The 22790-nt window shown below is 41.7% G+C and overlaps 1 protein-coding gene across 1 annotated transcript in view; it reads left to right on the top strand.

Annotated features, from left to right (window-relative positions):
* Positions 1 to 324: 324 nt before the first annotated feature.
* LOC103720889 (ent-kaur-16-ene synthase, chloroplastic-like) overlaps positions 325 to 22790 on the top strand; it is a 34208-nt gene continuing 11742 nt past the window's right edge. The window contains exons 1-2 of the mRNA XM_089927255.1: positions 325 to 396; positions 929 to 1079. Of these exons, the coding sequence (XP_089783381.1) occupies positions 959 to 1079 (121 nt within the window). The 5' untranslated portion in view covers positions 325 to 396; positions 929 to 958. The remainder of the gene's footprint in view (positions 397 to 928; positions 1080 to 22790) is intronic.

Raw genomic sequence — 22790 nt, 5'->3', positions numbered from 1 at the left:
TCAATAGCATAACTATTTAAAAAATAATAATTAAATACAATAAAACTAAAAATAAAATCTTAAAGTTACAAAAATTAATAACCAATTAAATAAAAAATTTAATAAAATTAACATTTAGCGTTGAATCTCAGCAAAGCCAATGTCGACCTTCTATAATGTGTGGTTTCTTGACAATCTGCGCATAGATCAATAAATTTTTTTCCACCCAATATGCAGGACTTACACCTGTCAAAGTGCATTCGTACAAACTGGGCTCTAGCATTCGGATGCGGTCATGGAGAGTGTTCCCGTCTATTTATTGACGTTGTTTCTCCCTTCCCCACCGTAGCTTCTTCATTCTCTCTCTTGGTTCTTCTTGGTGCCTGTCTCTGATCTGTGTCCATTCGCCGTACGTTGGTAATGCTTCTCTTTCATTTTCCCCCCTCTCTCGCTATGTTTGATTGTTCATTGATATTAGAATCCTTGCTAAAGCCAGCTTAGGTTGTCATAAAGGGGCATGCGAGCAAGTTTCAAGCTCTCAAGAGGGTATGCATAGTTTCTCACCTTTTAAAATAGTTTCTCACCTTTTAAGGGCGATTGAGCCAACTAGGCACACAAACACAAAAATAGGTATCTAGAGAGTGTTGAGCTAAGATTCTACAACATTTCATGATAGGCATGGTGTGCACTGGTCATGTTTGATCTACAACATTCGAAATAACTAAAAGCAAAGAAACATCTGTTTTGAATGTCTCTTGTATCTGTATCAAGTGGACAAAATGGACAACTTTAATGGCATGATTAGGGGCAGAGCCAGGATTATGTTATACGAGGTGCCAAGGGGAAAACAAATTCACTTATGCTTTCTTTCTCCTCCTTTTTTGTTTGACTTTTCTCCCATTTGTTTTTATCCTTTGATCTTTCTTGGCATGTCTTTCCCTCTTCACAGTGAAACACTCCAAACCATAGCTCAATAGCGATGCAGTTCCTTTCTCTTTCTGTCTATAGTTCCGGTTGTGGCATTGGATATCCAAATATCTATATGCCTAGTTTGAGGATCACGCATTCCACAAGAGCAGTTGCTGCTAAAGGTCTCACAGGTACGAAAGGTTCCAAGTTTCCATTTAGTCAAATAAAATGATATCTAGACACATCAATTTGTTTCCCGGGCCTTGGTTGCAGTAGTGCTATTTAAAAAGATCAGCAAGTTTATGATTCTGTGTTTCATATTTTCGGTTTTCATCTTATTTGTGTCAAATGTATAGTAAATTGGAGGATTTTTTTTTTTCTTGCTCAAAACTCATTTAGCTCTTATTGTAACTTTTTATTTGGCAGGATATAGTATGTGATAGATGTATTAATGATTGCATCAAGCAATCCTGTTGGCTTATCTCTATCTTAATGGATCCGTGTTATGATGATAATTAAGTACCATTTTCTCATATGGGTGGCTGGGTGTGGGATAACCCCCTCACTTTTCTCAAGGAAAAAAACAGAGACAATTAAGTTCCATTTTTCTGTCTGTTTTCATCTTTTCTGATATCTTGGATAATAGTTTAGACATTGTTTTGCGGTATATGGAGAATCTTTATCATCATCTTGTAAGCATATTAAAAACATATGTTCTACGGAAGTGAAGATAATTATGAAAACCTTTTCAATTAGCTCTTTGAGAGGATACTGCATAAATTGTAAGTTTTGTCTCACTTTTTCTTGCATAAGTAGTAAAAAGTCAAAAATTTAGTAGTATCTTGAAGCATGTTTGAAAGATGTTGTTGCAAAAAATTGTCTCACTAAAAACATAGTATAGGTAGGACTACTAGCATATATATCGTAGTCTGTGCTCTAGGATTGTGAAATCATGGAGCACATACCAGCTCTTCTTAACCATAAGTAGAGCTTAAGAATATAGGGTTGTCACCTAGGAAGCGTGGAAAACTCATATCGCATGCCATGTCCATATCAAATAAGTATTGGATACTAATAACTAGAGGTGCAAATTGTAATGTCCGGGCCCACAACCTACTAGGCCCAATAAGAAATGGGCCCAGTTAAGGGTTGGGCCCAAATTTCACTGTGGGCAGTATTATTATAATGGATAAAAAAAAATATAAATATATATATATATAAAAAATTAAAATGAACTCACCGGACCTTGAAGCTCCATCCTCGGACGATGGCCTTACCTCGTCGTGGTCGGAGCAGGAGGAGACCTCCCAGAGGAGGTCCAGCCGCGACCCTACCTTCCGGCGCTCTTCCCCTTCTCCGGCATCTCTTCGGAAAAGAGGAAGGGCCGGCCTTCCTTTTGCCGGCGCTCCGGGGGGAAACTCCACCTCGGTTGGTAGATCGGGGGGAGCCTCGTCTCCCCGGCCGCCTGCAAGGGAAGAAAAAGGAAGAAGAGGAGGGTTTCGGTGGGCCGGAAGTCAGGATTTCGGTGAAAATAAAGAAGAAAAAGAAAAAAAAAAAAGAGGAAAGAGAGAGCAAGGGAGGAAAGGAGAGAGAGAGGAGGCCGTAGATCCGGCCGGAGGAGAAGAAGAAGGCCGAAGGACCGGCCGGAGCAACCGAGGTCGTCGGTAGAGATGAAGGAGAGAAGAGGGAGAGAGAGAGAGAGGGAAAGAGAGGGAGTGACCGAGAGGGGGAAGGCCACAGATCTGGCCGAAGGAGAAGAAGGGGAGCCGGAGGGCCGGCCGGAGGCATGGGTTCGGTGGAGACGAAGGAGAAAAGAGAGGAGAGAGAGAGGAGAGCGGGAGATGAAGAGGCGGAAGCCTCTGGAAGGGGGGAGAAAAACCTGATAACGGGTTCGCGGGTCGGATCCGAATCCGAACCCGCAACCCGTTAAGCCCAAAGAAAAAGAAAAAAAAAAGAAAAAGAAAAAGAAAAAGAAAAAGGGAAAGGGTTTAGCCAAATTTGACTAAACCCGAGCCCAATCAAATTGGGCTAAGTCTGGACAAGCCAGACTATAAATTTAACCAAAATTAAGCCCAAAGGGAATGAGGCCCAAACCCAATTCGGCTGGAATTGGTCCTAACAGACCAAACTAATGGAAATCGGCCCAATTAAAGCCCAATTCAAGCCAATGTAATTAATTTGGGGGCCAAATTGATCCCGGATTGACCCTGACTCAGGCCCAAACGGGTCACAGTGACCCTAAACCCGAAATTAAACCCAATTAAGTTGGGAATTAAGCTTAGTGGCCAATCGAAAGGCCAATTAAGACTTATGAGCCCAGCCAAGACCCCAATACAGAGGAATTAGGCTTGGGCTAAATTTCAGGTAGAAAAGGAAATAACATATTGTTATTATGACATGATTGTAGGTGACTTAGGACTCGTCACCAGGACGCAGGAGACCTAGGAGAAAGGCAAATTACTGTAAGTAACTTGTTGTAATCTTGTTGTGAATCGTGTATGTAAGTAGCCTGCCCTAATCTTTATGGATCATACATGAAATTTAACATGTTATGCATGTACTGTAGGCTAAGAGCGATATGTGTATCTGACATGCTCTAGTTACACAAGATATGATGATATATGCTTTATATTCCGTTATGCCAACAAAATACTGGGATTACATTACATGCTAAGATATGAGTTATGAAATATGAACATGAGTGGCACATGTCATTCACATAATTCATAGTGGTGCACATATTATGTTTTCATAACTCTTGTGATATATGCAAAATGAATTGAATTCCTTATTATGATTAGCATGAGTGTAAAGAATGGTAATGATTTGCTCTAGCTGCATATTGCATTATAAAAGGGTACCTAAGAACTCCTATTGCTACGGGCCGAATGCAACTGAGCCGGCCTTGCCAGTGGCCGATAATGACTGAGCCAGCCCCGCCAGTGGCCGACTAATAACTGAGCAGGCCCCGCCAGTGACCATTAATGAATTCGCCGTAGCATCTATGAGGTACTACCTATACGGAGCATTATTTATGAACTCTTAAGAGCTACTGACCTAATGTAACTGAGCCAGCCTTGCCAGTGGCCGAGAATGACTGAGCCAGCCCCGCCAGTGGCCGCCTAATAACTGAGCCGGTCCCGCCAGTGGCCAAGAAAGACTTCGCAGTAGCATTTAAGAGCATGACCACGGCAATGCCGGTGGCACGATTTTTCCTACATGTGCATATTACATGATTTCTTGACATTGTAGGATACTGTTTTATTTACTCAGCATGGATATTTTATTATGACGATTGATTTAGTAGCATACATGTCAGCTTCTCAAACTCTAATAAGCATGGTTAGCATTTTTAGTCGATTCGACAAGATTATGCAGGATTACTTATTGAGCCGTGTAGCTCATGCCTGTTCATTTACGTTTTTTTTTAAATCACCACCAGTGACAGCTGCCAGAAGCATTTTTCTTTTGCAACAGGGCTTCTTTATTTTTGGGGATGATATAAATAAACTTTTGTGTATATAAACTATGTAGAAGCTCTGTACTTTATATGAACCAGTGGGTTGTAATACCTCATTTTGATATATACAAGTTACACTGCTTTTGACTACCTGTTGACCATGTACGAGGCTGCGTGCTATTGTGGGCAGTAGTCGGCAATAGCACGGCCGTGTCACGGATCCGGATCCGGGGCGTGACATCTCGTGGTATCAGAGCTTTAGGACTAACAAGAACATAACAATAAAATTTGGGGTTAACGGGTAGTTAAGGGAGTTGAGACTTATTAGGGTATATTGACCTTACTTTGAATTTTGGTTGCAGTAAACACTATAAGATATGGAGGATGATAGGAGGCCACCGTCCCCAGATCCTAGCTACCGCTCCGAGTCCCCGGATACACCACGCTCTGGGGCAGGTAGCGCGGATCTAGCTGGAGTGTACCAGCTGATAGTGCAGCTCCTCCAGCAGCAGCAGCAGCAGCAGATACAGTTAGCTACCCTACAACCAACCAGCTCTTATTATGAGAGGTTCCGACGACTGAACCCACCAGTATTTGATGGCGGACCGGACCCGATAGCGGCCGAGACATGGATTCGGGATATGGAGAAGATGTTCCAAGCACTCCAGTTCCCCGAAGAAACGAAGGTCCGATTAGCCATCCCCCAGCTGAAGGGGAGCGCCGAGTTTTGGTGGACGACCATGGAGACCGCATACCCCGCCAGCAGGATTACTTGGAGGGACTTCACGAGGCTGTTCTATGCAGAGTATTTCCCGGAATCGGTGAACCAGATGAAACAAGATGAATTTTTGACACTGACGCAGTCCGAGCATATGTCTGTCCTGCAGTATGCCAGCAAATTCAACGAACTGGGCCGGTTCTGCCCCCAGTTCATGGAAAATGAAAGGAGTAAGGCAAGCCGGTTTGAGCGGGGGCTGAGGTACAGGATCAGATCTCGGATATCTTTTCACCTATTCACCTGCTACAGAGACGTGCTGGACCGGGCCTTGAAGGTTGAGGCCGACTTGATGAGGCCGGACTTAGAAAGAAGTGATCTGACGAAGGCCAGGTCAGCAGGAGGACAGAGCAGTAGGCCCAAGGGCATCAAGGGGTCTATGATTAAGAAGAGGCAGAACCGAGGTTGCCCTAGCTGCGGCAAGCATCACAGTGGGCCCTGTCTGAAGAAAATTGGGGCCTATTTTACATGCGGGCAGCTCGGACATATGGCACGTGACTGCCCAAAGAGGGCACCCAGACCTCCTGCAACTGAGGGCCAGAAGCCAACGAACACCCCCCGAGTATTCGCACTGACTCGCCAGGATGCTAGTGCGAGCGACCAAGTGGTGACAGGTACACTGCCAGTTAATTTGATTGATGCCTCTATTCTATTCGATTCTGGTTCCACACATTCCTTTGTGTCAGTTAGTTTTTCCAAACAGTTGCACTGCACATCTGAGAAAATAGAACCATTGCATGTTGCCACACCCCTTCAAGAGACAGTGATAGTTGACACTAAATACAAGAACTGCATAATTCAGTTGGGAGGAAAAGAATTAGAAGCAAATCTTCTACAGCTGGACATGCATGATTTTGACATCATCTTGGGGATGGACTGGATGTCCCAGTATTATGCCCACATTGATTGTTACCATAAGAAAGTGGTATTCCGAATGCCAGGAGAACCAGAATTCTTCTTTCAGAATGACGATACGCCCCCTCAATGTAAGCCGACACTGCATTTCATTTCTTCCTTGCGAGCCATTAGAGCACTCAGAAAGGGGTGTACGGCTTACCTGGCATGTGTCACGGATACCCAAAAGGAAATCAAACTAGAAGATATTCCGGTAGTCAGAGAATATCTGGATGTTTTTTCTGAAGAGTTACCGGGACTACCCCCTGATCGAGAGGTCGAATTTACTATAGACCTCACCCTTGGAGCAGGACCTATCTCCAAGGCTCCTTATCGAATGGCCCCTGCTGAGCTCAGAGAATTAAAGACACAATTACAAGAGCTTTTGGATAAAAAGTTCATTCAACCCAGTGTGTCTCCATGGGGAGCTCCAGTACTGTTTGTAAAAAAGAAGGATGGGAGCATGCGGCTGTGCATCGATTACCGGGAACTGAACAAGATAACTATAAAGAACAAATATCCTCTGCCCCCGATCGACGACCTGTTTGACCAGCTGCAAGGTGCCCAAGTCTTCTCCAAGATAGATTTGCGGTCCGGTTACCATCAGTTAAAAATCAAGCCTGATGACGTGCCAAAGACTGCATTCCGAACCAGGTATGGGCATTACGAATTTCTGGTTATGCCATTCGGACTGTCCAATGCTCCAGCTGCTTTTATGGACTTAATGAACAGAGTCTTCAAGCAGAATTTAGATCAGTTTGTGATAGTCTTTATTGATGATATACTGATTTACTCAAGGAGCAGGGAAGAGCACGAAGTTCATTTAAGAATGGTACTACAGACCCTTCAGAAGAAAAAGTTATATGCCAAGCTGAGCAAATGCGAGTTCTGGTTGAGCAGCGTGGCATTCCTCGGTCACGTGATCTCCGGGGATGGGGTGTCAGTAGACCCTAAGAAAATAGAAGCAGTGGTAGATTGGCCTCATCCCACCAATGTCAAAGAAATTAGAAGCTTTTTGGGACTGGCCGGGTATTACCGACGGTTTGTGGAAGGGTTTTCCAAAATAGCCACTCCCTTGACCCGATTAACCAAAAAAACGGGCCAAGTTTATCTGGGACAGCAGTTGTGAGAAGAGCTTCTAGGAGTTAAAATAGAGGTTAGTATCTGCTCCAATTTTAACTCTGCCATCCACAAATGGAGAATTTACTATTTATAGTGATGCTTCCAAAACCGGGCTAGGCTGTGTATTAATGCAAAATGGCAAGGTAGTAGCCTATGCCTCTAGATAGCTAAAGCCCTATGAGCAGAATTATCCAACCCACGACCTGGAGTTAGCTGCAGTGGTCTTTGCCCTGAAAATCTGGAGGCACTACCTGTATGGAGAGCATTGTGAAGTGTACACTGACCATAAGAGTTTAAAGTACATATTCACTCAGAAAGAATTGAATATGCGGCAAAGAAGATGGTTGGAACTCCTGAAAGACTATGATTTGGATATCAAATATCATCCAGGCAAAGCTAATGTGGTGGCTGACGCTCTAAGCAGAAAGTCAGCAGTAAGTTCATCTGCACTACTCACCACCCAGCCACAGGTTCAGAAGGATCTTGATAAGCTGCAGGTTGAAGTAATTGTACAACCTACAAAAAGTCTGCTGGCCACTCTAAGGATACAACCGACACTGATCGACAGAATAAAGATCGCTCAGCAGTCTGACGCACGCACAGGTCAACTCAAGGATGAAGTGGAAAAAAGGTTACGACCCGAGCTCCAGATTCACTCAGATGGTACCCTGAGGTTCGGTCATCGATTGTATGTCCCAGCTGATGTGGAATTAAAGAAAGAAATTCTAGGAGAAGCCCACCAATCCCGCTTCTCCGTTCACCCCGGCAGTACCAAGATGTACAGGGACCTCCGAGAGCATTACTGGTGGAAGGGTATGAAAAGAGAAATAGCTGAGTATGTTGCCCGATGCATGACCTGTCAGCTGATAAAAGCAGAACACCAGAGGCCGGCAGGGTTACTAGAGCCATTGGAGATTCCAGAATGGAAATGGGAGCATATCACTATGGACTTTGTTACAGGGCTTCCAAGAACAGTAAAAAGGAATGACGCAGTGTGGGTGATTGTCGACCGCCTCACAAAGTCAGCTCACTTCCTACCCTTTAGGGTTGGAACCTCATTGGACAGGCTGGCCCAAGTGTACATTAATGAAATTGTGCGCCTACATGGAGTGCCAGTGAGCATCGTCTCTGATCGCGACCCCCGATTTGTATCCAGATTCTGGGAAAACTTTCAGAAGGCCATGGGTACCGAATTGAGGCTCAGTACCGCATACCACCCCCAGACCGACGGTCAGTCAGAGCGAACAATACAGACCCTGGAAGACATGTTAAGAGCTTGTACCATGGACCTAGGTGGAGGCTGGGACGACCACATACCTCTGGTAGAGTTTGCCTACAACAACAGTTACCATTCCAGCATCCAAATGGCACCATATGAAGCTCTATATGGAAGGAAATGCCGATCTCCTCTGCATTGGGATGAGGTCGGAGAGCGAAAACTACTCGGTCCTGAATTGGTCCAGAGTGCTAGAGATAAGGTACTGCTAATAACGCGGAGACTACAAGCCGCTCAGGACAGACAGAAACGATGGGCTGACAAAGGCAGGAGAGAATTGGAATTTTTGGAGGGGAACTTTGTCTTCCTAAAAATTTCTCCGTCAAGGGGTGTTACCCGATTTGGGCGGCACGGTAAACTGAGTCCCCGCTACATCGGCCCATTCGAGGTTCTCGCTAAAGTGGGCAAGGTCGCCTACAAGCTGGCCCTACCTCCAGAGTTATCAGGAGTACACGACGTCTTTCACGTCTCCCTCCTACGCAGGTACATCCCAGATCCCAGCCATGTATTACAGTATGAACCCTTGCAGATAAATGAAGACCTGACCTATGAGGAAGCTCCTCTGCGCATCGTCGATAAGAAGGAGCAAATTCTTCGGAGGCGTACCATCCCTTATGTCAAAGTTCAGTGGGCCAACCACACTGAACGGGAAGCCACCTGGGAACTTGAAGAGGAGATGCGCCAAAGTTACCCCCAGCTCTTCGAAGATAGAGGTATGTATAATTTCGCGGACGAAATTTATTTTAAGGGGGGTAGGATGTAATGTCCGGGCCCACAACCTACTAGGCCCAATAAGAAATGGGCCCAGTTAAGGGTTGGGCCCAAATTTCACTGTGGGCAGTATTATTATAATGGATAAAAAAAATATATATATATATATATATATAAAATTAAAATGAACTCACCGGACCTTGAAGCTCCATCCTCGGACGATGGCCTTACCTCGCCGTGGTCGGAGCAGGAGGAGACCTCCCAGAGGAGGTCCAGCCGCGACCCTACCTTCCGGCGCTCTTCCCCTTCTCCGGCATCTCTTCGGAAAAGAGGAAGGGCCGGCCTTCCTTTCGCCGGCGCTCCGGGGGGAAACTCCACCTCGGTTGGTAGATCGGGGGGAGCCTCGTCTCCCCGGCCGCCTGCAAGGGAAGAAAAAGGAAGAAGAGGAGGGTTTCGGTGGGCCGGAAGTCAGGGTTTCGGTGAAAATAAAGAAGAAAAAGAAAAAAAAAAAAAAGAGGAAAGAGAGAGCAAGGGAGGAAAGGAGAGAGAGAGGAGGCCGTAGATCCGGCCGGAGGAGAAGAAGAAGGCCGAAGGACCGGCCGGAGCAACCGAGGTCGTCGGTAGAGACGAAGGAGAGAAGAGGGAGAGAGAGAGAGAGGGAAAGAGAGGGAGTGACCGAGAGGGGGAAGGCCACAGATCTGGCCGGAGGAGAAGAAGGGGAGCCGGAGGGCCGGCCGGAGGCATGGGTTCGGTGGAGACGAAGGAGAAAAGAGAGGAGAGAGAGAGGAGAGCGGGAGATGAAGAGGCGGAAGCCTCTGGAAGGGGGGAGAAAAACCTGATAACGGGTTCGCGGGTCGGATCCGAATCCGAACCCGCAACTCGTTAAGCCCAAAGAAAAAGAAAAAAAAAAAGAAAAGAAAAAGAAAAAGAAAAAGAAAAAGGGAAAGGGTTTAGCCAAATTTGACTAAACCCGAGCCCAATCAAATTGGGCTAAGTCTGGACAAGCCAGACTATAAATTTAACCAAAATTAAGCCCAAAGGGAATGAGGCCCAAACCCAATTCGGCTGGAATTAATCCTAACAGACCAAACTAATGGAAATCGGCCCAATTAAAGCCCAATTCAAGCCAATGTAATTAATTTGGGGGCCAAATTGATCCCGGATTGACCCTGACTCAGGCCCAAACGGGTCACAGTGACCCTAAACCCGAAATTAAACCCAATTAAGCTGGGAATTAAGCTTAGTGGCCAATCGGAAGGCCAATTAAGACTTATGAGCCCAGCCAAGACCCCAATACAGAGGAATTAGGCTTGGGCTAAATTTCAGGTAGAAAAGGAAATAACATATTGTTATTATGACATGATTGTAGGTGACTTAGGACTCGTCACCAGGACGCAGGAGACCAAGGAGAAAGGCAAATTACTGTAAGTAACTTGTTTTAATCTTGTTGTGAATCGTGTATGTAAGTAGCCTGCCCTAATCTTTATGGATCATACATGAAATTTAACATGTTATGCATGTACTGTAGGCTAAGAGCGATATGTGTATCTGACATGCTCTAGTTACACAAGATATGATGATATATGCTTTATATTCCGTTATGCCTACAAAATACTGGGATTACATTACATGCTAAGATATGAGTTATGAAATATGAACATGAGTGGCACATGTCATTCACATAATTCATAGTGGTGCACATATTATGTTTTCATAACTCTTGTGATATATGCAAAATGAATTGAATTCCTTATTATGATTAGCATGAGTGTAAAGAATGGTAATGATTTGCTCTAGCTGCATATTGCATTATAAAAGGGTACCTAAGAACTCCTATTGCTACGGGCCGAATGCAACTGAGCCGGCCTTGCCAGTGGCCGATAATGACTGAGCCAGCCCCGCCAGTGGCCGACTAATAACTGAGCAGGCCCCGCCAGTGACCATTAATGAATTCGCCGTAGCATCTATGAGGTACTACCTATACGGAGCATTATTTATGAACTCTTAAGAGCTACTGACCTAATGTAACTGAGCCGGCCTTGCCAGTGGCCGAGAATGACTGAGCCAGCCCCGCCAGTGGCCGCCTAATAACTGAGCCGGTCCCGCCAGTGGCCAAGAAAGACTTCGCAGTAGCATTTAAGAGCATGACCACGGCAATGCCGGTGGCACGATTTTTCCTACATGTGCATATTACATGATTTCTTGACATTGTAGGATACTGTTTTATTTACTCAGCATGGATATTTTATTATGACGATTGATTTAGTAGCATACATGTCAGCTTCTCAAACTCTAATAAGCATGGTTAGCATTTTTAGTCGATTCGACAAGATTATGCAGGATTACTTACTGAGCCGTGTAGCTCATGCCTGTTCATTTACGTTTTTTTTTAGATCACCACCAGTGACAGCTGCCAGAAGCATTTTTCTTTTGCAACAGGGCTTCTTTATTTTTGGGGATGATATAAATAAACTTTTATGTATATAAACTATGTAGAAGCTCTGTACTTTATATGAACCAGTGGGTTGTAATACCTCATTTTGATATATACAAGTTACACTGCTTTTGACTACCTGTTGACCATGTACGAGGCTGCGTGCTATTGTGGGCAGTAGTCGGCAATAGCACGGCCGTGTCACGGATCCGGATCCGGGGCGTGACACAAATGGTTCGGGTCGGGTCGGATCATGAGTGACCCCGACCCAATCTGGTTTCTTGTTTAAGTCCTAATTTTGGACCCAAACCCAATCCAACAGAAGAACGGGTCGGGTTAGGTTGGGTCCATTGCTGCAATTTTGACACAACGGGTCATTCGGATCGGGTCAGGTCCATGTATAACTCAGACCCAATCCAAAAAATTCAAGAATGGTTCGGGTCCGGATTGGGTCCACTCGACTTTCAAAAATTTTGCACGCTTACTTCAGCTGCATGGAGTATCAACTTGCGAGTATTCATCATAAATTGAGTTCAAGATGAAGAAAGTGCATCCAGTTGAATCATTAAAACCAAAGCAAACATTGGCTTCCTTTGGAATTTAGTATCTGGAGTCAGTACTTTGGTTTTACTTGAAAAATGCCTGTTGCCTAGGAGAAGAAGAATCATATTTTGCAAACCTTCCTATCAAACCTTTGTTTAAGAGAGAGTACATCAATTGTATCCAAGCTAAGAACATTTAGAAACTCTTGCCGTGATTGTAGCGAGAACTACAGGAAGACCACTGATCAGAGATCTGAAATTATCATATATCATGTATTATAAAGAGAGATTCCATTACAATGGCACATGAACAGAAATTGTTATGGGCTTATTGCAGGCTTTACAAGATCAGGACATTGGGAGTTTAGAGGATAGTTTACCTTGTAATACTAGGTGGTAGTCTAACCGAAACACAACCAGGGATCCCATTAAAAAAAAAAAAGTTAAGATTGAAGCAATTGACATTTTCTGGAAGGTGATATGAACTAAGTGATACCTGCTGATTTCAGTAGACTGAAGAGTAGAAACCCCTACAACAAGGATAAATGCATCAGCCTCATAAATCTCCCTCCCACATACAACTCCGGAAAAGCATCCAATATCCTCATTTACCATAAAATCTATCACCATTTTTTAGTCACGAAATTTTAACCCTTTTACTTTCATTGACTCTAGCCATGGCAAAACAAAATTTTCATCAACTGTCCCACGACACCAAATATCATCAAAGTTTTGTTGTACAAGGACAAAGAAGATAGACATCTCTCAAGACCTTAGAAAGGTGATAAAAGCATGGGAAAGAATATCTAGTATACCAATTGTCAGCATAAAATATACTACTGCAGCTCGCGGACCCAAATAATTTTATAGATTTGGGTTGGGTCGGGGCGTATCGTAGGATTGAAAATCCAAAATAATCCAAATTTTAAATAGGTGGGTCATATCTGAATTCAGTAAACCCAGACCCGACCTAAAAAATGGAATGGGTCCAATTTTAGGACCCGACCTAGTCCTTCACCCCTTTTCGGTTATAGTCCCACATCGGAAAGACTTGTTCCAGAGCCTGGGCATATGAGGCGGCTGTCTCCAAATCCTGCAGACGCGTTTTGGGAGAAAAACAAAAATCGAAGAGGGGTGAAGGATGCTTGCGTGAAGCCCCAGAACTGGACAATATCTGGCAGGGGAGCCCCATATTTTTCCCCTCATGTGGCCCCCACATGGGCACTGGGTGCCTCACGTGTCCCGCGCAGGCGGAGGCGTGACATTTGGTATCAGAGCCGAGGACGGCTCTTATTCGATGGTGGAAAAGGTGTGAGGCCCAATAGTCCCACATTGGAGAAACTCATTTCAGAGCCTGGGCATATGAGGCGAGTGTCTCCAAATCCTGCAGACGCGTTTTGGGAGGAAAACAAAAATCGGAAAGGGGTGAAGGACGCTTGCGTGAAGCTCCGAAATCGGATAATATCTGACAGGGGAGCCTCGTGTCTTCCCCTCTCATGTGGCCCCCATGTGGGCACTGGATACCTCACGTGCTCTGCGGAGGCATGGGCGTGACATTTGGTATCAGAGCTGAGGACGACTCTTGTCCGATGGTGGGAAGGGTGTGAGGCCCAATAGTTCCACATCGGAAAGACTCGTTCCAGAGCCTGGGCATATGAGGCGGGTGTCTCCAAATCCTGCAGACGCATTTTGGAAAAAAAAACAAAAATCGGAGAGGGGTGAAGGACGCTTACGTGAAGCCCTGGAACCGAACAATATCTGACAGGGGAGCCCACATGGGCACTGGGTGCCTCACGTGCCCCACGGAGGTGGGGGTGTGACAAAATATACTACTGCAGCTCACAGACCCAAATAATTTTACAGATTTGGATTGGGTCGGGTCGTGTAGTAGGATTGAAAACCCAAAATAATCCAAATTTCAAATGGGTGGGTCAGATTTGAATTCAGTAAACCCAGACCCGACCCAAAAAATAGAACGGGTCAAATTTTAGGACCCGACCTGGCCCCACGGGTCCTCCAAAACAAGTTGGGTCGGGTCACAGGTAAACCCGACCCATTTGCAGCCCTACTGATAATCATCAGATACTTCTAGGATATGCATCTCATACATATGTTTTTAAGTTTGCAACTTTCCAAAATAATGGAAAAGGACTTGGTATACTTTGTAGATACACTTGAGACACTTCCCTCCTTCTAGCAATGAAGGGAGGTGCATTCCGTTCCTTTTTTTAATATAACTTAATAATGATTGGTAACTTTTGGAGTTTGTAATGTTGATATTATAATGGAGAGCCTAGAATGGGCTTTATGCATTTGAATGATGACTAAATGATAACTTTATGAAAGTTGAATCTATTATATAAAGTATAGACTATATTATGTTCATACCCTCTTGACTCTGCCAATGATGCGAACAGAATAGGGAAGATCCAAGCAAATCCTTCTAATTATCAAAACAGGCTGTTTAAATGGACCTGGCTAGGGAAAATGCCTATCTGTTATCTCAACTGGGAAATATGGATCTTCTTTTCTCAGTTGAAGTCCCTATAACACGTAAGCAGGTGTCTGTTGGTTAGCACCATTTACTTTGCTATACAAAGTTACTATGCCATACATAATTACATTGCCTTTAGATTTAGTGGCTTTTCTGTGCAACTGTAACACTTGGAAGATGGATAACTATCGGATGATCAGATTTCGAAGGTCCATTCAACAGATGGCTGGATCATTGATTTGTCGATTTTATCAACACAATCATCCTCTCGCTATGATCGGCCATGGAAGGAAGGTTTAACTTAAATTAAAATAGGTCCCCTGGCAATGCAGAACAAATTACATGCAGAAAAAAAACATGAAGAAAAAACTCAGAACTTGTATTTTTTACAAAAGAAATTATTAAGAAAAGAAAGCGAAAAGAAAAGAAAGGGGTGGAAACACGAGTCATGATTGAATGATAACTCAGAAAAAGTAACTAGTGTTATGTAAGAAAACAAGAAAGAAGAAGAGCTGAGAAGGATGAAAATTCAGAGTTAAAAGAATAAATGATTCTTCTTGAATTGATTGCCTCTATACAGTGGATACACTCTCATATATATAGGCCTACAACCATGTCAAAAGGGAATCAGAATGGGGATCAAATAACTAATCCTGACAAAGAATCGAAACAACCAAACTGAATGATTCAAAAAGTAGCCGTTGCCAACTTGAGTAAAATTTCAAGTTTGCCACAGGCGTGCTATGATACGCTATTGTTCACTGTAGCAGCATATGGGAGTAGAGCTATACTATCCAGAGTTTTGAGACTCCCCCTCAAGATGGGCATAGATATTCATAGTACCTATCTTGGACAATAGGAAACCCAATCTGGCAGCCGGTAGAGCCTTTGTTAATATATCAACCAGCTGAAGCTTTGCAGAGACATGTAGTGGAATGATCATTCCTTTTAGCACCCTTTCTCTAACAAAGTGGCAATCCAATTCAATATGTTTTGTTCTTTCATGAAAGATGGGATTCTTGGTGAGGTAGATTGCCGACTGGTTATCACAGAATAGAAGAGCTGATCGGGTGTGCATCTCGTTGAAGTCCTTTAACAATTTCTTCAACCAAACTATCTCACAACTTGTGTTGGCTAAGGCTCGATATTCAGCTTTTGCTGATGATCTAGATACCGTGGGTTGCTTTTTAGATCTCCAATTTACCAAGGAATTGAAAGAGTAGATGCCCTACAAGCCAATCGCAATTTGTATTGCGAAAGGTTTTTTCTTTTGATTTGTCCAAATCATGTACATGACATTTAAATATGAATAAAGGCGTTATGTTTTATCATATGCTGTTGATTATATTTATGATAAACTCCTTAGATTAGGGCAATGGTTTTAAGACTATGATGAGATCATACTAGTGAGACTTAAAATCCTAAAATCCTAATCTTAAATATTCCCAGTCATTGGTACATTGAGTCGGGGATCAATGATTACCGGAAAGACTGGCATGTCTTATGTATGCTCGATGCAGAGGATGATTGATCTCACAATCATTTGTGTGGAGACACTAATACAAAGATGTGGGTGCTCATTAGAGGAATGAGTTCACTGAATTGACCTACAAAGAGAAATCTTATGAAGTCTTACTTACATGTCAAAAGATGATTCTCTTAGTGGGAGTTGTGCAACTGATCCTATGACCTGAGATCACCATGGTATCTTGTGCACATGAACCCATATTTTGGTTTACACTCATTCATGACAATAAGTTATGTACGAGGTCTTCTGGATATGGTGAATTGTGTACGAAGATTATGAGTAGGTCAACAAGGAATTAATCACTTCTAGTAAGAGAAGATAGCATCCTATTTATTCTAATCATATGATAATTCAGGAAGCCTTTGATCAAAGCAGAATGAAAATTAGAAAGAGTTTCTACTATTTCATTATTTGAATTATTATTAAAAGATTGAGAAAAATATGAATATGAAATTGAGTTTGACATATATTCATACTCATATACATATTTGGGATGCAGTTTGATTAAAGGATTGAATTGCATGGTAACTTGCCACTGAAGGGTATTTTTGGTATTTCCACCAAATTCCATATTTTTCGGGTAGACATGACACGTTGCTAGACGTCAATCTTGTCTTATAGGTTTGATCGAATTAAAGAGTTTAATTCGATCACCAATTAGAAAGGATTCTAATTGTTAAGTTTGGGTTCGCGCAGTTTGGACTTAAATCGATTAGAAAAGTTCTAATCAAGTTGGGTCAACTTGCACTCACACCTATTGCTGGCTAAGTATGGAACCCAATGGGTCACACACAAGAAAACTTATTAAGGGTCTAATTGGATTAGATCATGTTTGCAAGATAGACATCCTAGCAGGTGTTGCAAACCCTTAGCTCTTGATTCGAATTGAATTCGAATCTGATTCTTAATTGATCTAATTTGATTAGATCATCTTCTAATATGGGTTAGCCAAGAGTTGGCACCTAATTGGCTTGGTTTGAGTCTAATTGGATTAGATTTAATAAATCATTCAATCTAGACCGTTAGATCTTGATCTACCGTTGGATGAAGACATAATGGAGAGTTGGTTTAACCCAATTGGATTGGGTTAGAGGATGGCTATCATAATTGACCATTGGATCTTAATCCCACCATTGGATGAAGACATAATGGGTCAAGTAAATGGCGCCTTGCATTGGAGCCCTTGGATCATCATCATGAAAGATCAAGAGGTGAGGCATGATGGACATGTGATTAGCATGTGATGTTGACTTGGTCAAAATATGGCACCACATGAAAGGACATATCATTTGATACACCTCTTCACTTGATCTGCACCTCCTCTTATTTGATATGGCCCTTAAATGATGTCCTTTCATGAAAGGATGTGTGGATGGGATGCATCCCTTGGAGATGCATCCCTACACCTATTATAAATAGGCTAGCACTCCATGGGTTTCATCATTCCAACTCCACCCCACTCTTCTCTTCTTTCTTTCTTATATTAGTTTCTTTCTTTCTAGCATTGCTTCTAGTGTGTCCTAAGCCAAGACAAGGTGGTCTTCTTTAGGACAAAAGGATTAGAAGTAATTTTAGAAGGTTAAAGAAAAATAGAAAGAAAGGAAAGCAAGCCATTAGAGTTCTTTAAGAATTCTGCATTAAGGATCAAAGTCTTTGGAGCTTAAGACTTAAATCAAGTTTTCGTGTGGATCAACGTTGGAGGGTGAACACTTGGGCACCTAGTGGAAATTCTGCATATTGGATTAGCGTTAGAGGTATTCTTCTATTTCTGCATTTATATTATATTATTTGATTGCTTCCATTAAGGTGATCTTGGCTTATAAGGGTTTTATGTTAAGAAACTTTATCAAGAAATTTTTAAAATTCCTAACTTCCGCTGTGCATTATAACATGCTAAAACCCTTCAGTGGTATCAGAGCCATCCTTAATTGGTTTAATCAAATAATTATGTATGATGTATGATTATTAATTTACTATGAGATAGTAATGTCATATGCTTAGAGAAATGCTGAAATGTATGATTAATATATGATATGTTATGTAATAAAATATCATGATATGAAATTTTCCATATGAAAATATGTTGAAGCATGTTAATTAATTGCTTATGATTTATACATGCTATGAGATAGCCATGATGCATAATCGTTTATTTTAGACATGTTAAATGTATGTTACAATTAAAGAATGTGCTAGAGACTAGTAAGCCCTCAATAAAAATTATATTAAGTCATAGTGTTGAAAAACTTTGAGCTAACCCATTCTAGAACAATTAATCTAATTGGTGTCTAAGGAAAGCACTAAAGGTGGTTACTTAATTAGGACCTTACTCTCTGAGTAAGGGGAGCCTCCCACCTGCTTACCTGGCCAATTGTTTGATTGCCTATTATGGATAAGCTTAATATTGATATAACACTATTGATAGCCTTCCTTCATGCCTCGATATTATTATGTCAAGATCCATGCTAGTTTGTTGTGTTAACACAAGACTTGCAATGGGGACTGATGTTATACTGTCTTGGTGCATTAAGATGCTTATGGCATATTTTAATATATATTGCCTTGTTGTGCAACCACAAAGGCAATATTATTCGAATATGACTATATGGAAATGAAGGGTTTGACTTAACTAAAATATTATTGTTTGTTGTGCTAACACAAGGCAATAAGTATTTTAAGAGGACAAGATAAAGTTGAGAATTGCATGAGATGCAATTGGAAAGAGTTTCCTACCTTTGAACTCATAAGAGTTTGTTGTGTAAACACAAGGCTTTTTATGATGAATTAGGATCTCAACCCTACTAAGAAAAATTATATTTTCACGTTTATCATAGGAGAGGGCTATGATATTCGATAAAAATAGTAGGAGACAAATTAGATTAAAGTCCTTATCTAGTTGCAAACATGTCATCATGATTGGTCTGCTTATATTAGTTTTGTTCTTGCATATGTAGAATTATTAAATGGCTTCTTCACTTTCACTAAGAGGCATCTTAGATGCCAACAAGTTGACCGGACCAAACTATGTGGACTGGTTGAGGAATTTAAAGATAGTACTCACTCAGGAGAAAATTTCCTATATACTTGAAACTCCTGATCTTGGAGATCTAGGGGATGATGCTACAGAAGAGGAGGTTGCCACATATAAGATGTGGAAAAATGACAGTGTGACTGTCAAATGTATCATACTTGCCTCTATGAACAATGAATTACAGAGGCAACATGAAGGCATGGACACTCAATCCATACTTCTCAATTTAAAAGAGTTGTATGGAGAACAAAGCAGGACTGCTAGGTATGAGATATCTAAGCAGTTGTTCCGTGCTAGAATGAATGAAGGAACTCCAGTGCAAAACCATGTTCTTATGGTTATAGACTTGATCACCAGATTAAGTCAATTAGGTTTTGCTATGGATAGTGAGCTCAGTCAGGATTTGATCCTGCAATCACTGCCTGATTCATTCTCTCAGTTTGTTGTGAACTTTCACATGAACAAGCTGAACACCTCCCTGCCCGAGCTGTTAAATATGCTCAAAACAGCTGAAGGGCATATTAGGAAGGATAAAGGTCCACTCCTTCTTATAAATAGCACCTCTATGAGGAAATCGGAAAATAAGGGTTCTAAGAAACGATTGAACCCCAAGAGTAGCATCAAAAAGAAAAAAGGAAAGAAAAACTCCGGATCAAGTACCTGTTTTCATTGCGGCAAAGCTGGCCACTGGAAAAGGAATTGCAAGAGTTTTCTTGCAAGTATGAAGACCGATGCAAGAGTTGCATCAAAAGGTATGTTTATGTTACATGCCAACTTGTCATTAAGTTCTTCAAATTCAAATTCATGGGTATTGGATACCGGCTGTGGTTTTCACATTTGCAAATCTTTGGATCGACTACAGAAAATTAAAATTTTGAAGAAAGGTGACTTCGAGCTGTATGGCGCTGGAGGAGAGTCCATCCAGGCTGAAGCTGTTGGAACCTACAACTTGGAATTGCCTTCGGGAAAGCTCCTACAATTAGAAGATTGTTATTATATGCCCAAAATTATTAGAAATGTAATTTCCATTCCTTTGTTGTTAAAGAAAGGTTTTGAAATTAATGGAAAGGGCAATGGTTGCTCTATTTATTTTTCTAATAAGCATCTTTGCAATGGCATTATGGAAAATGGTCTTCTAGTTTTATTACTTAATGACAATGTCTTTCATATTAATAAAAGCAATAAAAGAAAGAGAGAGGAAGTGAATAATACCCTCCTTTGGCATTGCCGACTTGGTCACATAAGTGAATCAAGAATCAACAAGTTATACAAAGAAGAGTTCTTTGATCCTTATGATTATGAATCATTAGGAACTTGTGAATCTTGTCTTATGGGAAAAATGACTAAGTCTCCATTCACTGGACATGGAGAAAGGGCAAGTGAGTTATTAGGACTTATACATACAGATGTATGTGGTCCTATGACAACTCCAGCTAGAGGTGGATACTCTTACTTCATCACATTCACTGATGATTTATCAAGGTTCGGATTTGTGTATCTTATGAAATATAAATACGAAGCCTTTGATAAGTTTAAAGAGTATCAAAGTATGGTTGAAAAACAAACCGGAAAGTGTATTAAAATCCTTCGATCTGATCGAGGAGGTGAATACCTTTCTAGTGAATTTTTAAATCATCTTAAAGAAAAGGGCATTCTCTCTGAATGGACACCTCCGTATACGCCACAACTAAATGGTGTAGCTGAACAGAGGAATCGTACTCTATTAGATATGGTAAGGTCCATGATGTGCTTTACAGATCTTCCTATTTCCTTCTGGGGTTATGCCTTAGAAACTGCTACATATGTGCTAAACAGGATACCTTCAAAATCTGTATCTAGTACTCCATATGAGATATGGAGAGATAGAAAACCCAATCTTAAATATTTTAAAATATGGGGCTGCCAAGCATATGTCAAAAGAAATTTTGGACATAAGCTAAGTGCTAGATCAGATAAATGTACATTTATAGGTTATTCCAAAGAAAGTATTGGATATCTCTTCTATCACCCTACTGAACAAAAGGTATTTGTTAGTAGGCATGCCACTTTCTTAGAAAAAGAATTTATCTTAGAAAAGGGCAGTGAAAGAAGAATTGAACTTAATGAAGTTCAAGACCTACAAATAGAAACACAAGAAATTCTTCAACCAGATGTACCCATTGATGAAGTACAACCACAACACACATCTCCTCTCCAAAGGTCAGATAGAGTGCGAAATGCACCTAAGAGGTATGGGTTTATCATTGAGAATGATGAAGCCCACATCGTCGAAAATGATGATCCTCTAACCTATTCGGAAGCTATCATGAGTAATGACTCTAACAAATGGTTAGAAGCTATGAAATCCGAAATAGACTCTATGTATACCAACTAAGTATGGACTTTGGTTGATGCACCAGAAGGTGTAAACCCTATAGGTTGCAAATGGGTCTATAAGAAGAAGATTGGAGCAGATGGCCAAGTAGAAACCTACAAGGCTAGATTAGTGGCAAAAGGTTTCAGGCAAAAGCAAGGAATTGACTATGATGAAACTTTTTCACCAGTTGCCATGCTTAAATCTATTCGGATTTTGCTTGCAATAGCTGCATACTATGATTATGAAATTTGGCAGATGGATGTCAAAACCGCCTTCCTTAATGGTTATCTTGAGGAAGAGGTTTACATGACACAGCCAGAAGGATTTGTCTCAAGTGGGAGAGCAAATCAAGTATGCAAGCTTAAGAGATCCATTTATGGATTAAAGCAAGCATTGAGGAGTTAGAACATCCGTTTTGATACAACAGTCAAAGAGTTTGGTTTTATCAAAAATGTGGATGAACCATGTGTGTACAAGAAGACTAGTGGGAGTGCCGTTGTCTTCTTAATATTGTATGTAGATGATATACTAATCATTGAAAACGATATTCCAATGTTACAATCGGTCAAGACTTGGCTATCAAAAAGCTTTTCCATGAAAGACTTGGGAGAAGCATCCTATATACTTGGTATAAAGATCTATAGGGATAGATCTAAAAGGATGTTAGGCTTGTCCCAATCTAAGTACATAGATCGTGTGCTGAAAAGATTCAGCATGGAAGGAAGTAAAAGAGGTTACTTACCTATGAGTCAAGGCATACGTCTCTCTAAGAAGATGTCTCCTAAGACATCTGAAGAGAGGAATAGAATGAATTCTATTCCCTATGCTTCGGCAGTAGGATCAATTATGTATGCTATGCTATGTACTAGGCCTGATGTTGCTTATGCCTTAGGCATAACAAGCAGATTCCAGGCTGATCCAGGAGAAAATCATTGGATAGCTGTGAAAAATATTCTTAAGTACTTAAGAAGGACTAAAGATATTTTTCTAATTTATGGAGGATCTGAGTTGAAACTAGAAGGATTTTCTGATTCTAGTTTTCAATCAGATCCAGATGATAGCAAGTCCACTTCAGGGTATGTCTTTATCCTAAATGGTGGTGCAGTGAGCTGGAAGAGTTCCAAGCAGCAAATTGTAGCTGACTCAACTACTGAGGCAGAATACATCGCTGTAAGTGAAGCCGCTAAGGAAGCTGTCTGGATGAAGAAGTTCATCGCTGAGTTGGGAGTAGTTCCTGAGATTGCTGGACCAGTTTCAGTTTATTGTGACAACACTGGAG

The sequence above is a fragment of the Phoenix dactylifera genome, chromosome 14 (assembly GCF_051530095.1).
Source record: "Phoenix dactylifera cultivar Ajwa chromosome 14, Ajwa_hap1_PhDact_Kaust_v1.1, whole genome shotgun sequence".
Classification (NCBI taxonomy): Eukaryota; Viridiplantae; Streptophyta; class Magnoliopsida; order Arecales; family Arecaceae; genus Phoenix; species Phoenix dactylifera.
Note: the sequence above shows the minus strand (reverse complement) of the source record. Positions and strands in the feature narration are given on the sequence as shown.